Consider the following 21,576-nt stretch of genomic DNA (forward strand, 5'->3'; position numbering starts at 1 on the left):
AAGAAGAATCAGGTATGACTCTTGACAAGAGCGTGCCAAGATGCCTTCGATGGCTTGAAGAAAGCCTTAGTGAGAGAGCCAGCGTTATGACTGCCTGATCACTCAAAACCCTTTGAGGTCCACACAGACGCCTTAGACTTTGCCATTAGGTGAGTTATTATGCAGGAGGGTCATCCGATTTTATATGAGAGTCAGAAGCTGAAGGATGCAGAGAGGCATTACACGGTGCATGAACGTGAGATGACCGCCATCGTGTATTGCCTCAGGACCTAGTGGCACTACCTTCTGGGTGCCGAGTTCATTGTTAAGACGGACAATATGGCCACGAGCTATTTTCAGACATAAAAGAAGCTGACGCCTAAACAAGCTCGGTCGTAGATGTTTTTAACTGAGTTTGACTTTGCCTTGGAGTACAAGGTTAGAAAGACCAATGTTGTTGCGGATGCCCTTAGCCGCAGGGCTAAACTGGCAACTGCACGCATGGAGCCTTTTGAAGTACATTTGGAGGCCGCATTGTTGAGCCGCGTACGCGAAGAGACGCAACAGGATCCGATAGCACAACACCTTGTTTCTCTAGCGCAGGCAGGGAAGACTCAGCGATTTTGGCTGCAGAATGACCTCCTCGTGACAAAAGAGGGATGCATCTTCATGCCACAGTGGGGAAGCCTCCACCGAGAACTACTTAAGGAGTGCCATGATACACTATAGGCTGATCATCCTGGTGAGAAGCAGACCTTAGCACTCCTTGAGCGCGGCTACTATTGGTCGCAGATGAGGGACGATGTTGAGTGGTATATGCGGATACGCCTCATCTGCCGGCAAGATAAGGGGGCAAACTAGAAGGTTGCTGGTCTCCTTGAGCCTCTACCAATTTCAGAATGTCCTTGGGATAACATCTCTATGGACTCTATTGTTAGTATGCCAAAGGTAGAGGGCCTCAGTTCTATTTTGGTTGTGGTGGATCGTTTCTCAAAGTATGTTATCTTCATCCCAGCTTCTAAGGAGTGCCCTGTAGAGTTGTTTGTAAAGCATGTGGTGAAGCACTGGGGCATACCAAAGAGACTTGTGAATGATCACGATGCTCGCTTTACAGGCAAGTTTTAGCGTGAAGTATTTCAGCTACTTGGCTCTGATTTGCTATTTTCAACAAGCTTTCATCTGCAGACAGATGGGCAGACAGAGCGTATCAACGAGATACTTGAGCAGTACCTTAGGCACTTTGTTAGTACCAATCAGAAAAATTGGGTGAAGTTCCTTGACGTGATGCATTTTTGTTACAATCTATAGAATAGCGAGTCTTCAGGCCATAGCCCGTTTGAGATAGCCATGAGGCAGCAACCACTGACCCCGCACACTCTTGCCGCACAAGAAAAGAGAAGGTCATCATTCACCTATCAGTTTGTTCGCGACTTGCACAAGCAGAATGAGTTGGCAAAGGCATTCTTACACAAGGCGGCAAAGAGAATGAAGAAGTGGGCGGACAAGCATCGTCGGCCCGCTAGGTTCCAAGTTAGGGACCAAGTGTTGGTGAAGTTATATCCAGGGCACATAGGCATCTTTTGTGGACGGCACCGCAGACTGCTCAGAAAGTACGAAGGACTCTTCACCATCACAAAGAAGGTGGACAAGCTGGCGTATAAGCTGGAGTTGCCCCCGGACTTCAAGGTGCATCCGGTGTTCCACATGTGCAACTTCAAGCAGTTCCATCTAGAAGATAGAGACCCAAAACGCGGTGTGCCACAACACGCTCTCATCATGTAGAGGGCCCTGACAACACAATGGGCCGAGAAGCGCCTCAACATGATCCTTCATCACAAGGTCAACTACTTGGGCAAAGCGAAGAAATATCTAGTGCAGTGGGATGAAACATCGAAACCAACGTGGGAGCCTATATTCTGAATGAACAACCACTACCCGATTGAAGTCAGGGATTACCATGAAACATATGGCGCCGAGGATGACACATGATTTGAAGGGAGGAGCATGTTCCCTTGCGACTTACGTTGTAAAGTTATACTTAGAGTATGTTTTGCTTTTGTTGAGTCTGATGTAAGTTGCCCGGTTCAGGTGAATCAATACCTCGAAGGGGCAACCCGTATGCTTGAACTGTAATAGCCCTCGGGCAAAATTGTAAATGAATTAAATACATTGAGCTTTCTTTTGTTCACCCACGTTGTGATTGCATTTTATGATTGCAATTCTTCTCCCTCTATTCTCTCTTGCTCTCTGATTATAAACTTTCACGACTGGCAAGCGAGCTGACAAGTAGGCTTGCGGCGGTAAGGAAGGACCATCGTGTTGCGCTGGCCTATTGAAGGAAATAAGCCTGTGACAACAACAATACAATAATATAAAAGAAAGAGCATACGACTGCCCCTTCCTATTGCCAGAAATTTCTAGTTGCATTAAGAAGACTCAGGGCACATGCAAGTGCAACTTCTCATAATGTGAAACACATAGTCAACAAATATCCTATCCTCTCTGTCACCCACCTCGATTGCATTTCCATTACAAATTTTCTTGCATGACAAAATGAAAGAAACACAAAAAGAACAAAAAGACTAAGAAAAGGATATCGTTTTATGTTGCACCATAACAATTACTATATCTAAAACTATAGATATGAATATATATCATGCTAATACCTAAAAGAAACTACATAAAAACTCTTACAATGGTCACAACAATCAGCAAGTTGGCAGATCCAAGAGTGAATCAACTGCTCTATGCAACAGTTTCGCAGTAAAGCAGATAAGCTACTTTATAAAGGTGCTCACTGCATTGTACAAGAGATATCACTTTCTGATTTTGCTGAGTGGCCAAAATATGCCCAAGCAATGGCCTACACAGCACTTTCTCGTAGATGCCGATGATAAGAGCAGAATTACACAGCGTCTACCATACATACAGCTAAATTTGAAGAGAACACTAGCACTATCACCGCAAGCTGGAGATAGTAAGCATTCTTGTCATCCAAAAAGACAGTAACAATTCCTATGTTAATAACCATGGTATGCAGCAATATAAAATTAACTATCTAACTCATGACAGGAACAACAATATAATATGCATAAAAAGATCAAACTGGATTAATATGAAAACCGTCACCAAACACAGAAACGAAAAGGAAAGGGAAGAAATTAATAAATATTATGTTCTACATCGTATGGTATTCTCTTGGATGTAAGATGAAGAAAGGAACAAAGAACACTGATCATTTAAAACCCAGATAGAGCTATGGAAAAGCACGACATCAAGGACTAAAAAGATTAATCCAAAAAAAGGACAAGGACAACGGAAAACTTGAGGCAAAAGAAAACCTAAAAACCAAGAAGAAAACGAAGAAAACTAGAAAAAGAAACCTTAAAAAAACAACAATGGAAGAAGAAAAAACGTACCTTGGAGGAGAGAAAAAGTGGTAGGGTTGGCCGAAAGAGGAGGGCTAGGAGATGCAGTAGGTGAGAGAGAGGAGGGTGGGGTGTTTAGGGTCTAAGCGGGGCAGACGAGAGAGAGGGCAAATGGTATCCTTTTCCGTTGATCGCTTAAAATAGTGTCTTCACTGGCGCACTTTTTGGTGCGCCAACAAAAAATAATCATTACTGACGCATCTCTTGGGTTCGTTTTTTCTGGCGCACTATTTAAGTGTGCGGGAAAAACTTATTCACTGGTGCACTTTCCCAATGCACCAGAAAAAATAATTTTACTGGCGTTACTTAATCTGACAGTAAATTTCACTGGCGCGCCTCAGCTTCTCATGCATTTTCAATGTAAATCGGAATATGGGGATGGGTTTGGCATCGTACATTTATTACAAATTATATTTTTAATCTAACAATTTGAATGTGAAAAAACCTCTTTTTTTAAGTCACGTTTTGGCGCAATTTGAACCATTGATTTCTATTTTTATATGCAATATGTTTTGATATTTGAATTTATACATTCGTGGCATGTTCTCACGTAAATTAACCATGATAAATAAACCTGTATGGTCAGATTAGCTTAACAACGCATGAGAAACGAGATATCACAAATTTATGCCAAAATTATGGTGCACACACCCGCACCGAAGGCCTATCCATATATCAGAGAGAGAGAGAGAGAGCTATCAACCGCTAAATTACCAAGCACATAACATTTTTGTACTTCATAAGTTCAATGGGATACATCAATTTTTTATAGTGACCACATTTGAGATGGTTGTGTTTGCATAAACAAAAGGAGCCATGGCCGCCCTTATTGATATTTATAGATCTTATATACAAGCATGTTTAGAATGTATTTTTACTTATAAAAGAAGGAATAATGGAAAGGTGCTCTAACGTGGTATAGATAATTAGATCTTTCATTAGACCATTAAGCCTTCTTTAGTGCCTTTTGCAGGTGAACATCGGTATCGGAAGGGTTCTCATCGACTGCTGGACGTGGCGGCAAGATCCACCGACCGTCGTAGTTCCTGACCAATCCTTTGTTCTCATCTTGCCTCCAATAGGGTGGCAACTCAAGCTCCTCCTTCAAGAAATCAGAGCTCTTGTTAACAAGAGCCACGTCCCTTCCACTTGATGATGCAAAGCCTTGACCCTTCCCATGATAGCCATCAACAAGGTGAAGAAGCATCTCCAAATTGTGGAAGTTGGCTATGTCCTTTGATTCCTTTAGATATGTTGACACTGTATGGTCTAGAGCAAGCTCAACACCAACATGAGCATAACTCCATTGGAAGTGCAGGTAGTCATCCACAAACTTCTCTATTCCAACCTTCTCATTCATGACTAGGCCCGGTACCTTTGGTACCTTGTCATAAACATTGAGCACCCTAAGTACCTTCAACCCTAGGTCCATGCACCTCTCCTTGAACCTAGTGTTGCCCACTCTGGGCCCAGAAAAGGAGAACACAGTTGTAGGTATCTTGGTCCCATCAGGTCTAACATTGAGTCCCATCTCAGCTATGTCATATGCACTGAGAAGAGCTAAGGCTGCACCCAGGCTGTGCCCTGTTATTGTGATGCTCAATTCTTCATCTTTATAGAAATCTACCAATCTCTTGACCTCTGATAGTATCTGCTCCCTGGCTGAGTATTTGCAGTAACCCTCCTCTTCCTTCTCAGTATAGAGGTCCAAGAACCCTGATTCTACCTGGATGGAGTCATCTGCATTACCAAATTTGGCAGGTCGAAGGATATCCATGAGGTCCTCCATCCATTCCATGTGTGTGACTGTTCCTCGCCATGCGATCACAATGTCACGCCTTCCTAGCCGTTTGATCTCTTCCGGGTCGTCGCATACTGCAACATAGCCGATCCAATTAGCCTTAGTGCTCCATGCCCTGCTTATTTTGGATCTCCGGAAGAACTTTCCTATAGTTTGGTTGCTTGTAGCATAGAGATACCGATTGACTCGGTATCCACGATCCGAGATACCAAGTTTCTCAAAAAAGGAGGCTGCATCATAGCGGCAAGCTCCACAATACTTGGAGTACGTATCCCAATCGAAGGCATCATAGCAAGCTTGAGCGAATTCGCCGTAGCTAATTATTTCCGAGCGCAACAATGGATCTATAGGGTCCAACAATCCTTTCCAATCTTTAGAACCATGGATTTCTCTCCATACCTTCGCTATGTTCATCTTTGTTGCTCTTGTCGTCACGGGTTTTTCCATACTTTGACTGTATGGAGTCATTCTGGAGACAGCTCGGGTGATAGCAGGTCGCACCAGGCTGACAGTAGAAGTTGTGGTAGAGGAAGGGAAGGAGATGGATGTGGTTGGTGAAGGGTGAACTTGAGATAGAGAATGCGGAGGTAATGATGGGATAAAGGTGATAGCAGTGCTCGTGAGGGAGCCAAGTGATGAAAAGGACGTCATGAACGAATGATACACTGAATGAATGTCGATACTGTCACTAGCTTTCCCTTGGGTTGGTGGCTAGATGTGGCTCCTCAGTTCTCTCGTTGGTCTAAAGGCCTAGAAAAAAATATGGTTATTGATGAGGAATGCTGGTTAAGGAATGAAAGAATGAAAAAAAAAAGAGACCTTGAGACAAGTGTTGGTTAGGAACAATGGCTGTTTTCCTTGCTTTTTTTTTTTCTGCTGCTGCTGCTAATTGGTGAAGCACAAGAGGCTTAATTTATAGACGTGAGAACGTCGTCAAAACATAAAAGTGAGAAAGTTGAAAAGTGGGACATTAGTCATACAAGTTGTGCTTTACTGTTACTTTGTACGAAAGTGCATTTTGATGGTGATTGATTGCGTACAGAAGACGAATGTGGAATATTTATACGGTGGAGAGAGAGAGAGAGAGAGAGTTTTATTGCTATGATACATTGACACGTCACCTAAGGAGTTTGATTGGCGGGATTCAATGTATACGTGGTTGGTACATTGAGTCTCGTCCTGTATGGGCCGCCCAGCGAAAGGCTGAAAGCAAACAGGGGACATAGGCACACTGCCAAAAGAATACCTTGCGTCCCTGTTTTTCGTGACCAAGTACTGTCGGATCCCAAGCTGTCCACAAGTAGGGATGACAGTGGATCGAGGGAAAAGTGGGCCCCGCCTTGCCCCGTTTGGACCGGGGATGAAGGGCATGAAACGGGGATGGAGGCAGGGATGAAGGTTAAAATTCATCCCCGTGTATAGGGATGGCAGTGGACCGGGGGAAAGCGGGGCCCCGCCCCGCCTCGCCCCGTTTGGACCGGGGATGAAGGGTATGAAACGGGGATGGAGGCGGGGATGAAGGTTAAAATCCATCCCCGTCCGGGGGTGGAGGCGGGGATGGACTGGCACGTTCCCCCGCCCCGCCCCATCCCCGCCCCGGCCCCGCCCCGGCCCATCCCCGCCCCGCCCCCGGCCCATCCCCGTCCCGGCCCCGCCCCATCCCCGCCCCCAACTCAGATGAACTGTTTACTAACCCTAACTCCCTTCCCTAATTTCCTAACCCTGGAGCCGGGCGACGTTACTGTGCACGTAGGACGCCGGGTTCTCGATAGCGTACCGGACTCCGGCCTGGGCGGCGAGGTGCATCACGTGGGTGAAGGCGACGAGGTCGAAGAGCTTGGCCAGGAGCCGGGCGTCGTTGATGTCGCCGGCGATGACGAAGACGCCGTGGTCGCCGAGGATTCGACGGCGGGCCTTCTTGAGCGAGGGGTCGTAGTAGTCGTTGAAGTTGTCGAGGCCGACGACACCGTCACCGCGCTTCCGGAGGGCGAGCGAGACGTGGGTGCCGACAAAGCCAGCGGCGCCGGTGACGAGCACGCTCATCCCGCGGGGTCGGGGACGGGGGCGGGGTCGGGACGGGGCGGGGGCGGGGACGGGGACGGGGACGGGGCGGGGACGGGGACGGGGACGGGGCGGGGGTGGAGGACATGAAACGGGGATGAAGGCGGGGGTGGAGGATAAAATCCATCCCCGCCGCGGAGGCGGGGCGGGGGTGGAGGATAAAATTTTGAGGCGGGGCGGGGGTGGAAACCTTGTCCCCCGCCCCGCCCCGCCCCACTGCCATCCCTACCCGTGTAGGGATGGACTTACGTTTTTCCCATCCCCGCCCCTTCCCTGTCTCGATCCCTATCCCGCCCAGCTTCATCCCCAATCCTTCTAAGGGATGACAATAGATTGAGGGAAAAACGGGCCTTGACCTGTCTCGCCCCCGTTTGGATCAGGGATGAAAGACATCAAACGGGGATGGAGGCGGGGGTGGAGGTTAAAATCCATCCCCGTGCAGAGATGGAGGTTCGGGTTTTGAGATGGGGCGGGGGTGGAGACCTTGTCCCCCGCCCCGGTCCATTGCCATCCCTATTCACAAGTTGTTCAGTTGTCCTGAACTATGCCAAACGGCTTAGGGTATAGGAGGCCACAATCAGGCGTGGGATTTTATTATATTATTTTTAATCGTATATAATATTTTTAATAATATTTCAGAACAATGTATTGTTATGTATTAAAATATAAAAAGTATACCGTGTTGGCAATTAGGGTCCAGGATGACTTGGGTGTGTTTCCATTGAGTTCACGACAAGGCTTTGGGGTTCAAACTCTTGTGTATAGGGCACGTTTGGAAGTGAGAAAATTTCTCATAAAAAGAGAAAATACATTCTATGTGATAATTTTTCTAAAATAGATATGCATGAGAAATTTTCTCATAGGAAGCCAAGTCTGTGACCCCCTAAAACTCTCCATTCATGCTTTTCTCTGTAGGCATGAAGGAGGTGGACTACACTGGAGGTGGGTGGTCAGTGACGGTGCAGTAAATATGAACCCTCGCTGGAGGTTGGTAATGGCATACCAAATGCGCTGTGGTGATGGTGGTGGTAAGCTTGGATGGTGGTCAGGGACTGATCGGGGGGAAGAGGAGGAGCTCGAGCTCCTCTTAAAGTTTTGAAATCTTTTATTATTTTATTATAAAAATTTATATTTTATTTTATTATAATTTTTTTCTCTCCTTTGAGCAAAATATCAAAATGTATATTGCCCCACTTTATATTTTAGTTTTATATCTTATTTTATTATAAAATGTTTTTGCCCCCTTTTAAGTGAAATATAAAAAATCATATTGCCACCTTTTATATTTTAGTTTTATATTTGAGTTTATTATAAAAAATTTTGCCCCCCTTTAAGCAAAATCCTCCCTGATGGTGAGTGGTGGTGGCGGTAGTGAGATGGGTGATGGGGAGTGGACCTCACCATTTTTCTCTTGGTCCAAAACATTCCTTTCACCAAACTCTTTTAAAGAGAAATTTTGTCTCATTTAAAAGGGTCAGAAAAAGCATACAATTTTTTTCCCCGACTTTTACTACATCTTTCCTGCTTCCAAACGTGTCCACATATATTTGAAACTGTTAGACGTAACCCACCTGGTCAATGTTGAATCGACTAATTCCACAATCCCAAGAGACCTGGACAAGCTGCAGGCCAAGTAGTTTAGACCAAGGCTCTTTATCCATTTTGATCATTTTCATTTGAGAACATATATCGCCAAGTCGGTTTGAAAAAACTTGAGCCAAATTCAAATATTGACCTATCATCACCATAATTAAACTTAGCCAAGGTGTTATATTGTGTACTAAGCTTGGTGGGTTCAATTGGTTTGTGTTGGACTTGGTTGGCACAACAAAAAATCAGACCCTTACTAACATCAAAGTCTGCCTAGTGCAGTAAAGACCTTTACTAGTGCTAGGCAAAGTGCCAGTAATTGCGTCAATAAAAGTGCTATCAGTAATTGCGTCAGTAAAATATTTACTGTAATGAATGAGTTTTTACTGGCGCTAAAATAATGCTAGAAAATAAAATTTACAAAAAAAATGCTTTTTCTGATACTAAAATGGCCATGGCTAAGTCATGCCAAAAATGACCCACTTAATTTGAAGTTGGCTGGTTCGTCTGTCCAGAATTATTGTGTTCGGGTTACGGACCTTGAATCCCATTTCCCTCTCAAAAGTACCGACCCATGTAAGACTTAGCCAAGTTGGCCCGAGTTAGGAGGAATGTGCATGCTATCCAACTTAGCGGTCATACTTTCCATGTAACTTGATCACGTATCCATTTTTTATTATTGTGGTTTAATAAGGGTAGTGATGTTGGACTTGGCTGCATGGTCAAACATTTGATGTTAGATTGACGGCTAGGAAACCTCAGAGAAATAGTATGTTGTGACTTCTACCAACACCGCTTTGCCTCTTGCTTTGAACAGCATTTCATAGGGAAACTTCCCTTTTGAAGACCTACCTTCTACCTCTAGGAACTCCGTTTTTTTTATGCAGCCTGACCACCTATGTTACCCTCAACTCTGTTTGTTGAAATTTGTTATGCGGACCTACGTATCTTTGACACCTCGGGGTGTTGGGTGGGGTACGCCTGACCTGACTCGATGTCTCGAACCTATTAGACTCGACTCAACACGATTTTATTAGACCAATGGGTTTGGGTAGGTCCAAAATATAGACCCGTTGAAAAAATGGGTTAGTCTTGGGTATAGCGGATAAAGATTCAATCCCATTTACCCAAATGGTTCTAGGTAATCTATGTCTAAACCAGTCCCCAACCTAAACCCAGAATATACCTGGACACACACACATTATATATATATATATATATATATATCATTTTGCCCCGTTCTGCCCTATAGGTTTTAACTGTTTTATGATAGATCTGAACCGTTCGATGTGTTCAGCATGATCTATTTATTGAGAATCAAATCTTGGATCATGTTTTTTTGATGAAAAAAAATGATTTTATGAGCAGAGAAAAACTAATATCTTCATAGCAATTGATTTTAGATCACCAGAAAACCTATATACAGGTCAGATCCAAAAGCTAGTTCCCACTAAACAAAACCTATCGATCACATCTAAGGTGTTAAGCCTGATAAAAAATACATAAAACTATGATTTTTGAAAGAGCCTAACGAGATCTAATGAAAAAGGTGACCTAAGGAATATATAGAGAGAGAGGGAACTGAACATATTAGGCCTCATTTCTCGCTCTGCCCCATAGGTTTTAAGTATTTTATAATAGATCTGAACCGTTAGATGTGTTAACCATGCTCGATTTAGTGGGAATTGACTCTTGGATCATGTTTTTTTTTTGACAAAAAACTAGTACCTTCATAGCCATTGATTTTGGATTACCCTAAAAATCTGTAAATATGTCATATTCCGGCGATCCAAAAGTCGGTTCCCACTAAACAAAACCTATAGATCACATCTATGGTGTTAGACGTGAAAAAAAAAATACATAAAACTGCGATTTTTTGAAGGACCCTAACAAGACGTAACAAAAAAAGAGGCCTAAAGAAAGCATTACTCATACATATATAAAAAGGGGCATAAACAATGGAGCATCGGATGCGCATGTGCGATCAAGGGGCCTATCTAGCAGGCAGTGGCAAAAAGTAAAAAAACTGCAAAATATGGCAGTAGGTGATTAGGGCTTTAGGCTTTGCTTAAGCGACTCCATGGACCCCCAACAAAACCAAATCGGCTCCACCCACCCCCAAAGTTTTTCATATCTTCATACCCCTCCTTGGGATTTTATGTATTTACCTTTATTATTTTTTTCGCTTTATATTTTTGCATATTTCTTTTTATATAAGGGCATATTCTGCTAAGAATGATATTTGTGGTGTTGATTGGAACCAGACTCGAGTTAACTATTATATTAGCTCAAACTCAAAATCATCAGCAGCCATTATAGGCGACGGAATACACATAGGTTGTATTTTAAATGTTGCGGCATAATTACTAGCAGGGATCCGTGGCGCAATGGTAGCGCGTCTGACTCCAGATCAGAAGGTTGCGTGTTCGATTCACGTCGGGTTCAAACCACAATCCATAAATCTTTTTTTGGTCCTTTCAGAAAAACTTGCTAAAATGTATTTGCGGTGAGCGTGGATCGAACACGCGACCTTCAGATCTTCAGTCTGACGCTCTCCCAACTGAGCTATCCCCGCGTTACAACATAATGGTTACACATAACAATACATAACCAATATACCCAATGCATTTTGGCCTCCCAGTCATGCTGGGGCCTTGGATCGTGATCTAGGTCCATCTCCATATATGAATGGACTCGTCATGGTTGGTCTTGAATGAGAATCTCATCCAGAATGCCCTGGTCCATGTTTTCTGTAGGGCCAGATTCCATCTGAAATCTCATCTTGAAGATTAATAACAATTTAAGAACTTGTGATCTAAAGCTTGCCATGTGGCTATCCTTGACGGATTTGGATCCTATTCAGTATTTGGATCGGGTACTAAAAATCTCAAGCATACTTGCAAAATGTTAGTAATATTTTGAACCATTGCCATATTTTCAAAAGCCTATATGTTCTTAAAAGAATCATTATATTTTGATATTATCACCTTTTATCGTTATCTTATCGCGATTTTAACAATTTTTTAGTTTTTTTAGCTGCAGCAATTTATGTATTTTACAATTTTTTTAAGTGTTTGCACATGCCAATACTTTTTTTGAGGTTTTTGTGTGTTTTTTTTTAATTTATTGTGAGATTTTCCCTTGCCAAAAATTAACAGCAAAAATATTTGTGACAATATCCTCAAGGCTGCCCCCCGGTAAAGTTGAATCGAGGGGTGGACATGAGCCAAGCTGGCCCAGTAGGTCCGACATTAGCTGGACCTAATTAAGGTTGGATTTAGGCTGGGCTCTGGCTTTAAGCCTGATTAATAGTCGTCCCAGCTGGGCTTGGGCCCATTGAGATTTTAGTTGGGCTGGGCCCTATTCACGACTACTTAATAGTCGGGTTGGAGCAGTCCTGACTTTAATTGGGCCGTGTACCCAGCCTGATGTCCACCCCTAGTCGGATCTACCGAGGTCTTACCGAAGTCAATGGGCTGGACCCAACAAGGGCAGCGTAGCTTGAGATCCGGATCTACCATTGAGCTAGGGTACGAGATGTAGTTAGGGATGTCAATGAATTGGATTTTATCCGATATTTGACGGAGTTTGATTCCGTTTAGTTGCATTTGGTAATCCAAAACCATATGTGATTATAATCATTGTGGATATGGTTTTGATTTTTTGCAACTAAATCCAACAAATATTCAAATTTGACAGACTACATGTAAAAAAACGGATCTGGTATGAGCTTTTCACCATCCAAATCCGAATCAAAATTTGAATCCATTTAACCAGCATCCAATCTGAAACCGAATGGTTTGCATCCCTAGGTGTAGTTCTAGGTCTGATAAGATCTGGTTTATGCTACACCAGTCTGGGTCTCGGTTCGGATGGTGAGAACCAGAACAAGTAAAATCTCTATTTTTCAATATATTGCATCTGAAATTCTCAGATCTCATTGGAGCTCAGGTTGGACCTATTTTAGTTTATGTTCTTCAGAAACCAGGCCCGGGTCCATCTGCTATTCAGATCTCACGGCTACAACCTTATTAGCTAATCAAACCTACTAAGGTATGTCCAAAACCCAATGCCGGTGGGTCAGTATTGGGTCTGGTCCGGTAAGAACGACCCATTGACAGGTCTGCATCTAAGTTAAAATGGGCCCGATGATAACGGGTTTGGGTTTGATATCCAACCCATCCGAATCCATTTAGTCAAATTCATGAAGAGATTCGGATCTGATCAGATAGTTGGATTGGACTTTATTTTGTGATTTGACATCTAAATCCATATTCAACTTTAGATCGGACTACAACCTGCTACAGTTGCATATAAATCAAGATCCGTTTAATCAAATCCGAATCCAACACATAGTCACAAGTACTGCCGTGGTTTTGAATATCTCGTGAATTTATCGCATAAGTTTTAAAAGCCAATACAGTCCCCAAAAAATCTGATATTTTCAAAATATCGCATATTTAAAAATATCATGTTATTAACACGCTATTTATATATTTTTCTATATTGTGAAAGCTTTTTCTTATGTTTTTATGCCTTTACCGATATTTTCCCAAGATTTTCGGGGAAAACAATTTTTTTCAATTTATCGCGATATTTTTTCCTTTGCCGAAGAAATCCCGTTAATGAGATTTGTGACCACTGATTGCAACCGGTCCACACGATTTGAAGCAATGGCTTTAATGCAATTATATGTAAAAAGCGGGGCCTTTTATGAACGTAGCTGCAAAGTTCCGTCGCTCCTCAGCCTTCACGCTACCTTGCGGAAGAGGAGAATAAGAAGAAAGATGCTCCGGACCTCCCTCCGCGTTCTTGGGGAGCCCAGGATTCTCTCTCTCTCTTGCAAAACCCTTGGGTGTTCGGTTTTCATGATCGCTTCATCTCGAGTTTAGGTATTTTTTTTTCTTTCTTACATCACAATATTGTTCCTTTAATTCTTTCGTGCATCTCTTGTTGATCGATCCTTTTTTTTGCCTTTGAAAGAATGAGTACATGCATTTGTGGGGGATTTATGCCACTTTTCTTTCCTCAATTCATGATTTATTGTGAAATATATCACTTTTTCGGTGTTCTGGATCGATAATTCTTCTAGTTGTCCTCAGTTTCTTGAGCCATTCGCGTTGTTTTTGGACGGGCGTTTTGAGTGTGATGTTACTTGTCAAGTCCTTATATTCCTCAATTCGGGTGATTGGTGACTTTCTTGGGTTTCGTGTTTTCTGTGGTGAAAATGAGCATTTTGTTTCCTGTTCCTGTTACTTGGTTCACGGTCGATTGCCAATTTATCACCTTTTTAGCGTTATTAATCAGTAATCTTGTTCATATCCATGATTTCGAGTTATTCGCGTTGTTTTTGTTGAATTCATTGGATGTGCTAACGCTTTTTGCATTTTTATGTCTTCAAATTTTCGTTCGGTTTGTGCCTTTCTTGGATTGCGTTTCATGTGCGGTGAAAATTTGGTATTTTTACCGGTATTTGTTCTTTAGATTCAGATATCTTGTGTATTGGAGTATCTTTGATGAATTTCTTTTGAATATATACTTGTCCGGATTCCCTGTTTAATCCAGAGTTCTTGAACTGTTTATGTTGCTAATCGTCAATTTTTGAAGAATAACTAGATGTGCCTTTTGCCTAGCTTGTGTGTAATTCTTTTTTTTTATGTTAATAATATATTTCGTGTTTTGCCTATTGTTCTTTTTCTTGAATTTAAAATCTTAATTAACTCGTTATTTTTTGGTAGATTTCGTGAGGATAGATAGTTTTCCGTCATGTTTCTTTATTTAGATGTTCACATTTTATCTTATTTGAGCTTCTTTCGGTAAATTTAGTGAAGAAGTACTGAAGTTGGGGTTGTCTGTCATGATTCAGCCTTTGAGGAGTTCTTGAAGATGAGAAGATTTTAAGTTTTTGAGGAGTCCTCTTTTTGTTTGAGATTCTTTGGGGTGGAGAAGCTGAGGTTAATTATGATGGCGTGCGGGGACAAGATCCAAAGGGGACATCAGATGTATAGAGAGGGCAAACATTCTGAGGCATTGGGGTTTTATACAGAAGCTCTGGCTATGGCTAAGACAAAGGCACAGAGGATCGCACTGCATAGCAATAGAGCAGCTTGCTATCTGAAATTGCAAGACTTCAAAAAGGTGAAGAGCTCTTTCTCTTTCTCTCTGAGTTCATAATAATATTTCCTACAGATTGAACATGGAGGCATTTGTCCTACTCTCACTCTATATATTTTTCTGTTGATCTAATTTCTTCCATTTCTCTGAGCCAAGTGATTTAGGTTGCTCGTTGTTTTACTTGTTGGCAGTTTTCCTTGGTGAAATTATTACTGATTCATGAATCTGATAATAAAAATAAAAGAGCAGAATTATAAATTATAGCTCAGATCATATTATTAATAGCAATAGTCTTGCCAGTTTGACTCTTGGGTAAGTTTTTAACTACTTAGTCATATATGAAATGCCAAGTTGTCTAATTGCATCAAATTTGAGGCAATTATATTTATACTGTTGGTGCCAATGATGGAATTGTTACCTTTCTGTTCCAGAGTATTCTGATAGAAAAACCTTGTTTGCTGTTTTTCATGGTAATTGGAATTATGCTCCATGCGTAGGACCTTCCACATCCTCAAACAAAAAAAAAAAAATCATACAGGAGTACTGTAATCCTGCTAGGTTTGCTTGATTTCCCAGTTACTGGTTCTAGGTTTACTATGCTGAAAATGCAAACTTCTTTTGTGAATTGCAGGAAATATCCCACCAGCCATATAGTTTTATCAATTTAATATATTTTGTTCCAAACTCTAGAATGTAGTTATTATCACTCATTCACGCAAAACATGCATCTATACACACATTAGATGGACACAAATGTGAATGTACACATGGGAAAGGATTTTTGAGGTGCTCTATTCACACCATTCATCTTACATCCCATCTTGAGATCTTCAAAATAAACCAAACTATTATAAATGCAAGAATTAAATAAATGGGTGGTAGCTATTTTCTATTTTGATTTTAACATAAAATTGAAAAGAACGAATATTTTTCATACACTGAAGCCAATAATTGTGACAGATTTTTATTTTGATGATCGAGAGATGACCATAAGATATATGGTCTGAGCAGCGCTCATTGAAATTCTCTTAGTGTGCACCTTCACATTTTGTTTGTTTGTGCATGTGTGTATAGGATGAGTCTCTGTTACATATGTGCATACCTTATCAATGAAGGCAATTTCACCCACTTGTGCATCTTCCAGTGCATCAGAATGTATGGATGTGTTTAGCATGGTCCATTTAGTATATTATCATGCTTTCAACTAACAATTTGGATGAAAATGTTTTCCTTAATAGATACATTTTGGTGCAACCGGAACTGTTAACTTTTATCCTTGTTAAAATATGGTTTAATAGTTAAAGTTTATTGGTTCACATTATGACTTAAAGTTAATGAACCAAGAGAAACCCATCTATGTGGGTCAGATTTTTTGAAAGCGCATAAAGAAATTGAAAAATAATGTAAAAGAGGTGATTTCTATTCAATAATTCTGAACCTTCATTAGTACCAATACATATATGCATGAAAAAATGTGATTTCTCTATGGTTTCTGGCTTTCCACTAACCTTGTGGATAGGCCTGACCCTCATTTCTGATCAAAAGGGTTTTCAGGACTAACCATTGCAAGATCTTCAAGTTAACATGTGCATTACTGAAAAGAGGGAAGACTATGACAGTTCAGTTCATTATAACTTCATTGGCAAAACAACAATATGTGTGATGCGGATATCATGATGTACCAATATAATCTGCAAGCTATAATCTGTGTTTGTTATGCAAGTAGAAGTTGAACCTCATACGACTCCATGTGAAAACCTGTACACTATATTTGTTTTGTTGAATGAGTTGCATAGCTGCTAAGCTGTTGTACTCCCAGTTGTATTTGTATTGATTAGGTGAGCGGTCATAATTTGGGAGAGGGTGATTGAGTCTAGGTTGAGGAAGGTTGTCATGATATCGGAGAATCAATTTGGTTTTATGCCTGGAAGATCAACTATGGAAGCTATACATCTTCTTAGACAACTTATTGAAAGATATAGAGAGAGGAACAAAGATTTGCATATGGTTTTTATTGATTTAGAGAAGGCATACGATAGAGTACCTAGGGACGTTCTCTGGTGGACAATGATGAAGAAAGGTGTTTCTCTCAAGTACATTAGTATAATTAAAGATATGTATGAAGGAGTAGTAACCAATGTCCGCACTTGTGGAGGGGTGTCAACCAATTTTCCGATAACGGTTGGGTTACATCAAGGATCTGCTTTAAGCCCTTTCCTATTTGCGATAGTGATGGATGAGCTTACGAGATCAATTCAAGAAAATGTACCGTGGTGTATGTTGTTTGCTGATGATATTGTTTTGATTGATGAGTCTAGAGCTGGGGTTAATGCTAAGTTAGAATTATGGAGACAGACATTGGAAGCTAGAGGTTTTAAGTTGAGTAAGAGTAAGACTGAATATATGGAATGTCGGTTTAGTAAGCAACGAAGTAGTGATGGGAGTGTAGTGAAGCTTGGTGAGCAAGATATACCGGTGAATGATTATTTCAAATATTTGGGATCCATCATTCAAAAGTATGGAGAAATTGATGGAGATGTAAATCATAGGATAAAGGTTGGGTGGATGAAATGGAAAAGTGCTACTGGAGTGCTGTGCGATCGTAGAATGCCATTGCGGTTGAAGGGAAAGTTTTATAGGACGACTATTAGACCCGCTTTACTATATGGTACGGAATGTTGGGCTGCCAAGAGACATCATATTCAAAAAATGAGTGTAGCTGAGATGCGGATGCTTAGATGGACGTGTGGAAATACAATAAAAGATAAGATTCGGAACGAAGAGATACGTAAGAAGGTAGGTGTTGCACCCATTGAAAATAAGATGCGAGAGAATCGTTTACGGTGGTTTGGACATATTCGGCGAAGGCCTAATGATGCTCCAGTTAGAAGGTTGGAGAAATGGGAAAATATATTAGTTAAAAGAGGTCGGGGTAGGCCTAGGAAGACTTGGATGGAGATGATAGGAAAGGATATGAATGCTTTGAACCTCACCGAGGACATGGCGTTGGATAGAAATGATTGGAGGAAAAGGATTCATGTGGAAGACCCAAAATGAATTTCTTTTTTGGTTCATATCGCTGACCCCAATTGTTTTGGGATGAAGGCGTAGTTGTTGTTGTTGTTGTTGTTGTAGGTGAGCGGTCATAATTTTTCATTGGCTTTCACAAGAGAAAAATTGAAAAAAGTCTGAAGAAAAAGAGTGTTTGTGCTATTGGTTATGCATTTCATTGATTATAGTGGCCTTGTCTTCTTTCTTTTTGTCTTTGGAATGGTTGGATATTTTCATAAATTATATCATTGTAAGCTTAGTTTTTGTTTCAAATACTAGAAATTTGTGTTTTTCTGGTTATTGACAGCGCCAGAGTAGGAACAACTTTTTTTTCATGATTCGTTGTACTATTTCTCTTGGTCATTTTAGCATGGACGGAGTTGTTCTAAAAGCCATGATGGCTTAACTGCTGGGAAACTAAGCATGCTTATTGCATTTGTTAGCATATTGATTAGTTTCATGTAGATTATTACTCATTTTTTGCTTGTATTATGTGTTTATGTTTTGGTGACATGGATGCTATGTTAGGCAGCTGAAGAATGCACTTCGGTGCTGGAGCTTGATCAAAAGCATACAGGGGCATTGATGCTACGTGCTCAGACGTTGGTCACCCTGAAAGAGTACCATTCAGCTCTGTTCGATGTCAACAGGCTAATAGAGTTGAACCCATCATCTGATGCCTATCGTGATTTGGAAGCTCGATTGAAGACACAACTGGTATGCTTATGTTCCCAGACATCAAGATGTACATTGGAAGTATGTTTTATGGTCATTTACCTCATCGATGAACTGTATAGATAGCTTATAGTTTGGCTGATCATGTCGCTGATCATGTCAAGTTATTCTAGGCATGACATGCCGCTAAATTTGAATTGTAGCTGTAGAAAGTTTGTATGTAATTTTTGTTATGTATATATTAACATCACTATCCATCTGATTGTGTTATCAACATTGTTTTGATGAAGTCCCTGGCTCCGATACCTGAATCAGAGGAAGAAACTATTTTGGCTGAATCTGAGGAAGAGGAAGAACAAGAGGTGACAAGTTCTAAACTGGTAGTAGCACCACATATTAAGTCAGAAGATCACGTAGCAGAATCCACAAGCTCCAAGCCTGAGATGAATGACACTAAGATACCCAAGCCCAGTTCACATCCTGAAGGCTGGGAAGCGATCCCGAAACCAAAAGGGCACTCGCGTCTGGACTACTCTCGGTGGGACCGTGTAGAAGATGATTCAAGCGATGAAGATGACGACGATGATGATGATGAATCTCAACCACAGTACAGGTTCCGTGTCAAAACCGTAGGAGTAAGACCCGTCAGATGAAGCTAAGAATATACAATAGCACATGCTGGATTAAACTTGAAAACTGTTCCAAGTATTTGATGGGTGCACCAAGAAAAGTTACCATTAGCATGGTCATCATCATTGCAGATCAACACTCGGAGACACCATCAATGCTATAATCTCTTCCATGCCATTCTTGCCACTTCATTCCTCCCCAAAATCCTTGAAGTTAAACAATATTGAACTTGTGAAAGAGCTCATGTTTGAACGGGGATAAACAAATCTGGTTGTGTGGTGAAAAACTTGGTGGCCAGTTGCCTGGGAGACAAAGGAACATATTGATAGCAGTATCTGTAAATAGATTAGCGATCTGCTACTGCTATTGGTGGTAATAAGAATTTGGATATGTTTTGATATTTTGAAGGTCTTGTTTTGGAGCTCCAAAAGCCATGTCCTTTTTGGGACTATCTCTTATCTTGGCTGATGTGTAAATGTTTGTTTACTTCTGAATCAGTTGAGAAAATTTGTCTTTTATTTTGCAAAGGAAAAAGGTCCTCATGAATGTTTATAATTTTTGGTTAATAAGTTTTTTCATTTTAGAACAAGTCATTAACATGATTTCAAAACAATAATGAGATTTTTTGTTTTTTCATGTAAGACAGTAATTAATCAAAAACCCAAAAATATAAAATACAGAAAGATTTAAAGCATTCTTTTGTAACTTATTTTCCTTAGATCAAGAATATTTGCATTAGGTAACAAATTATTCAAATTAAATCACTAAACCATTAGAAGAAACAGCAAAGCACCCCACGTCACATTTTAACAATATCCATAATTCGCAAACTCAAAACTTACAAGAAAATCTCGGTCGATGAGTAGTCTTTAACTTTATTAAATAGATCCCGGTAGTGTAAACTTGGTGAAATAACACCCTGATCAAAATCTTCATTACAAAAAATAAACACTTAAAATCTTCAAGCAATTCCCAGGACCAAGATCTCCATCTTTGTCATGGAGAAAAAGTGCAATGAATCCCAAGCACATTCTATGGTGTTCCAATCAAAATGTTGAAAATAAAAACAATAATATTAAAAAACATGACATAAAGTAAATATTCACTCAAAGAACCATAAAATTGATCATTTCTGTTGTCAGAATGACCAACAAAGACATCAAGTTTTCCTTTCAGCAACACTATTTGATTGTCTATTAGAGGATAAAATTGGATAAAATTAGCCGTAACAAAGCTTAAATTTTAATATCTGAAACTTGCAAATATAAATTATCAATTGACTTTTATGGATGCACCAAGTATGTTAAGAATGGAAAATAATTTATTTGTATTTCATGATCCCTGTGTGCCTACTGAGGTTATCTATAAAAATTATGTGATAGGAATTCCAAACTTATAACAAAATACAAGTGGCCCCCATGCATCAATACATACCAAAGGAGGAAAAGTACTATACTCACCCAATGAGAAAGGTTGAACATTAGTCTTCCCGTTTTACAATTCTCATACATAAATTTTAATTGTCAGTGGATGAGGAATCAATTTGATAAAGGTAGGACCACCTTCTTATCTCGAGGAAGTGCAGTTGGATAATGAAGGGTGGAATAGCTATTGATACCATACCCAAACCAAGACTGCAAGTTTGACCATATTGAAGTGAATTTATGCTGAAGAAGAAGGGCAAGGATCTTGTTTAATGGTGATCCTACATCAACATCTACTTAAAGAAATCAAACCATAAGCAACACAACCTTAAACCTTAAGATAACTTAAATGTAGTTTTCTATTTCTTCATAATTCATAAGGAGTAACTTTTAATTTTGAGTAAGACAATTTAAAATATAACATGCACTAAGTAAAGCTTCTCTTCATAAATTAAAATCAAGTCCAGAACTAATAAGCATTGCATCCATCATATCAATTAAAGTTCTATTTTTACGTTCTACAACACCATTATGCTTAGAGAGTGCAAAGTACAATGTTTCGTCTGTATGTGCCAAATCATGAGATAAATATTCTCCACCTCTATCTAATATAAATGAAATAATTTTGCAATTGTGAAAGTTTTTAACTCTAGCCTTAAAAATCTTGAATTTTTTAAAAGATTTATTTTTGCTTTTCATAAGATAAACATAAGCAAATTTAGAAAAATCATCAATGAAAGTTATAAAATACATATTACCCCCATGAGTTGGAGTGATTTTCAAATCACAAACATCATGTACAAGTTCAATAATTCTAGAACTT

The 21,576-nt window shown here is 40.4% G+C and overlaps 1 protein-coding gene, 2 non-coding genes and 1 pseudogene across 3 annotated transcripts; 2 read left to right on the forward strand and 2 right to left on the reverse strand.

The window, feature by feature from the left end:
* Positions 1 to 4,117: 4,117 nt before the first annotated feature.
* LOC149816594 (phospholipase A1-Igamma3, chloroplastic pseudogene) lies at positions 4,118 to 6,056 on the reverse strand (annotated as a pseudogene).
* A 5,176-nt stretch (positions 6,057 to 11,232) lies between these two features.
* On the forward strand, positions 11,233 to 11,304 carry TRNAW-CCA (transfer RNA tryptophan (anticodon CCA)). Its single transcript has one exon. It is a non-coding gene; the product is annotated as a tRNA-Trp (tRNA).
* Positions 11,305 to 11,361: 57 nt separating this feature from the next.
* Positions 11,362 to 11,434, reverse strand: TRNAF-GAA (transfer RNA phenylalanine (anticodon GAA)). The gene has a single exon. It is a non-coding gene; the product is annotated as a tRNA-Phe (tRNA).
* A 2,231-nt stretch (positions 11,435 to 13,665) lies between these two features.
* Positions 13,666 to 19,863, forward strand: LOC149816597 (Tetratricopeptide repeat (TPR)-like superfamily protein). Its single transcript, XM_089987217.1, has 4 exons — positions 13,666 to 13,751; positions 14,726 to 14,997; positions 18,553 to 18,741; positions 18,990 to 19,863. The coding sequence occupies exons 2-4, from the start codon at positions 14,821 to 14,823 to the stop codon at positions 19,350 to 19,352; spliced, it is 729 nt and encodes a 242-aa protein (XP_089843343.1). The 5' UTR covers positions 13,666 to 13,751; positions 14,726 to 14,820; the 3' UTR covers positions 19,353 to 19,863.
* Positions 19,864 to 21,576: the final 1,713 nt, after the last annotated feature.

This window comes from Nuphar pumila, chromosome 14, assembly GCF_984573655.1.
Source record: "Nuphar pumila chromosome 14, dmNupPumi1.hap1.1, whole genome shotgun sequence".
Lineage (NCBI taxonomy): Eukaryota > Viridiplantae > Streptophyta > Magnoliopsida > Nymphaeales > Nymphaeaceae > Nuphar > Nuphar pumila.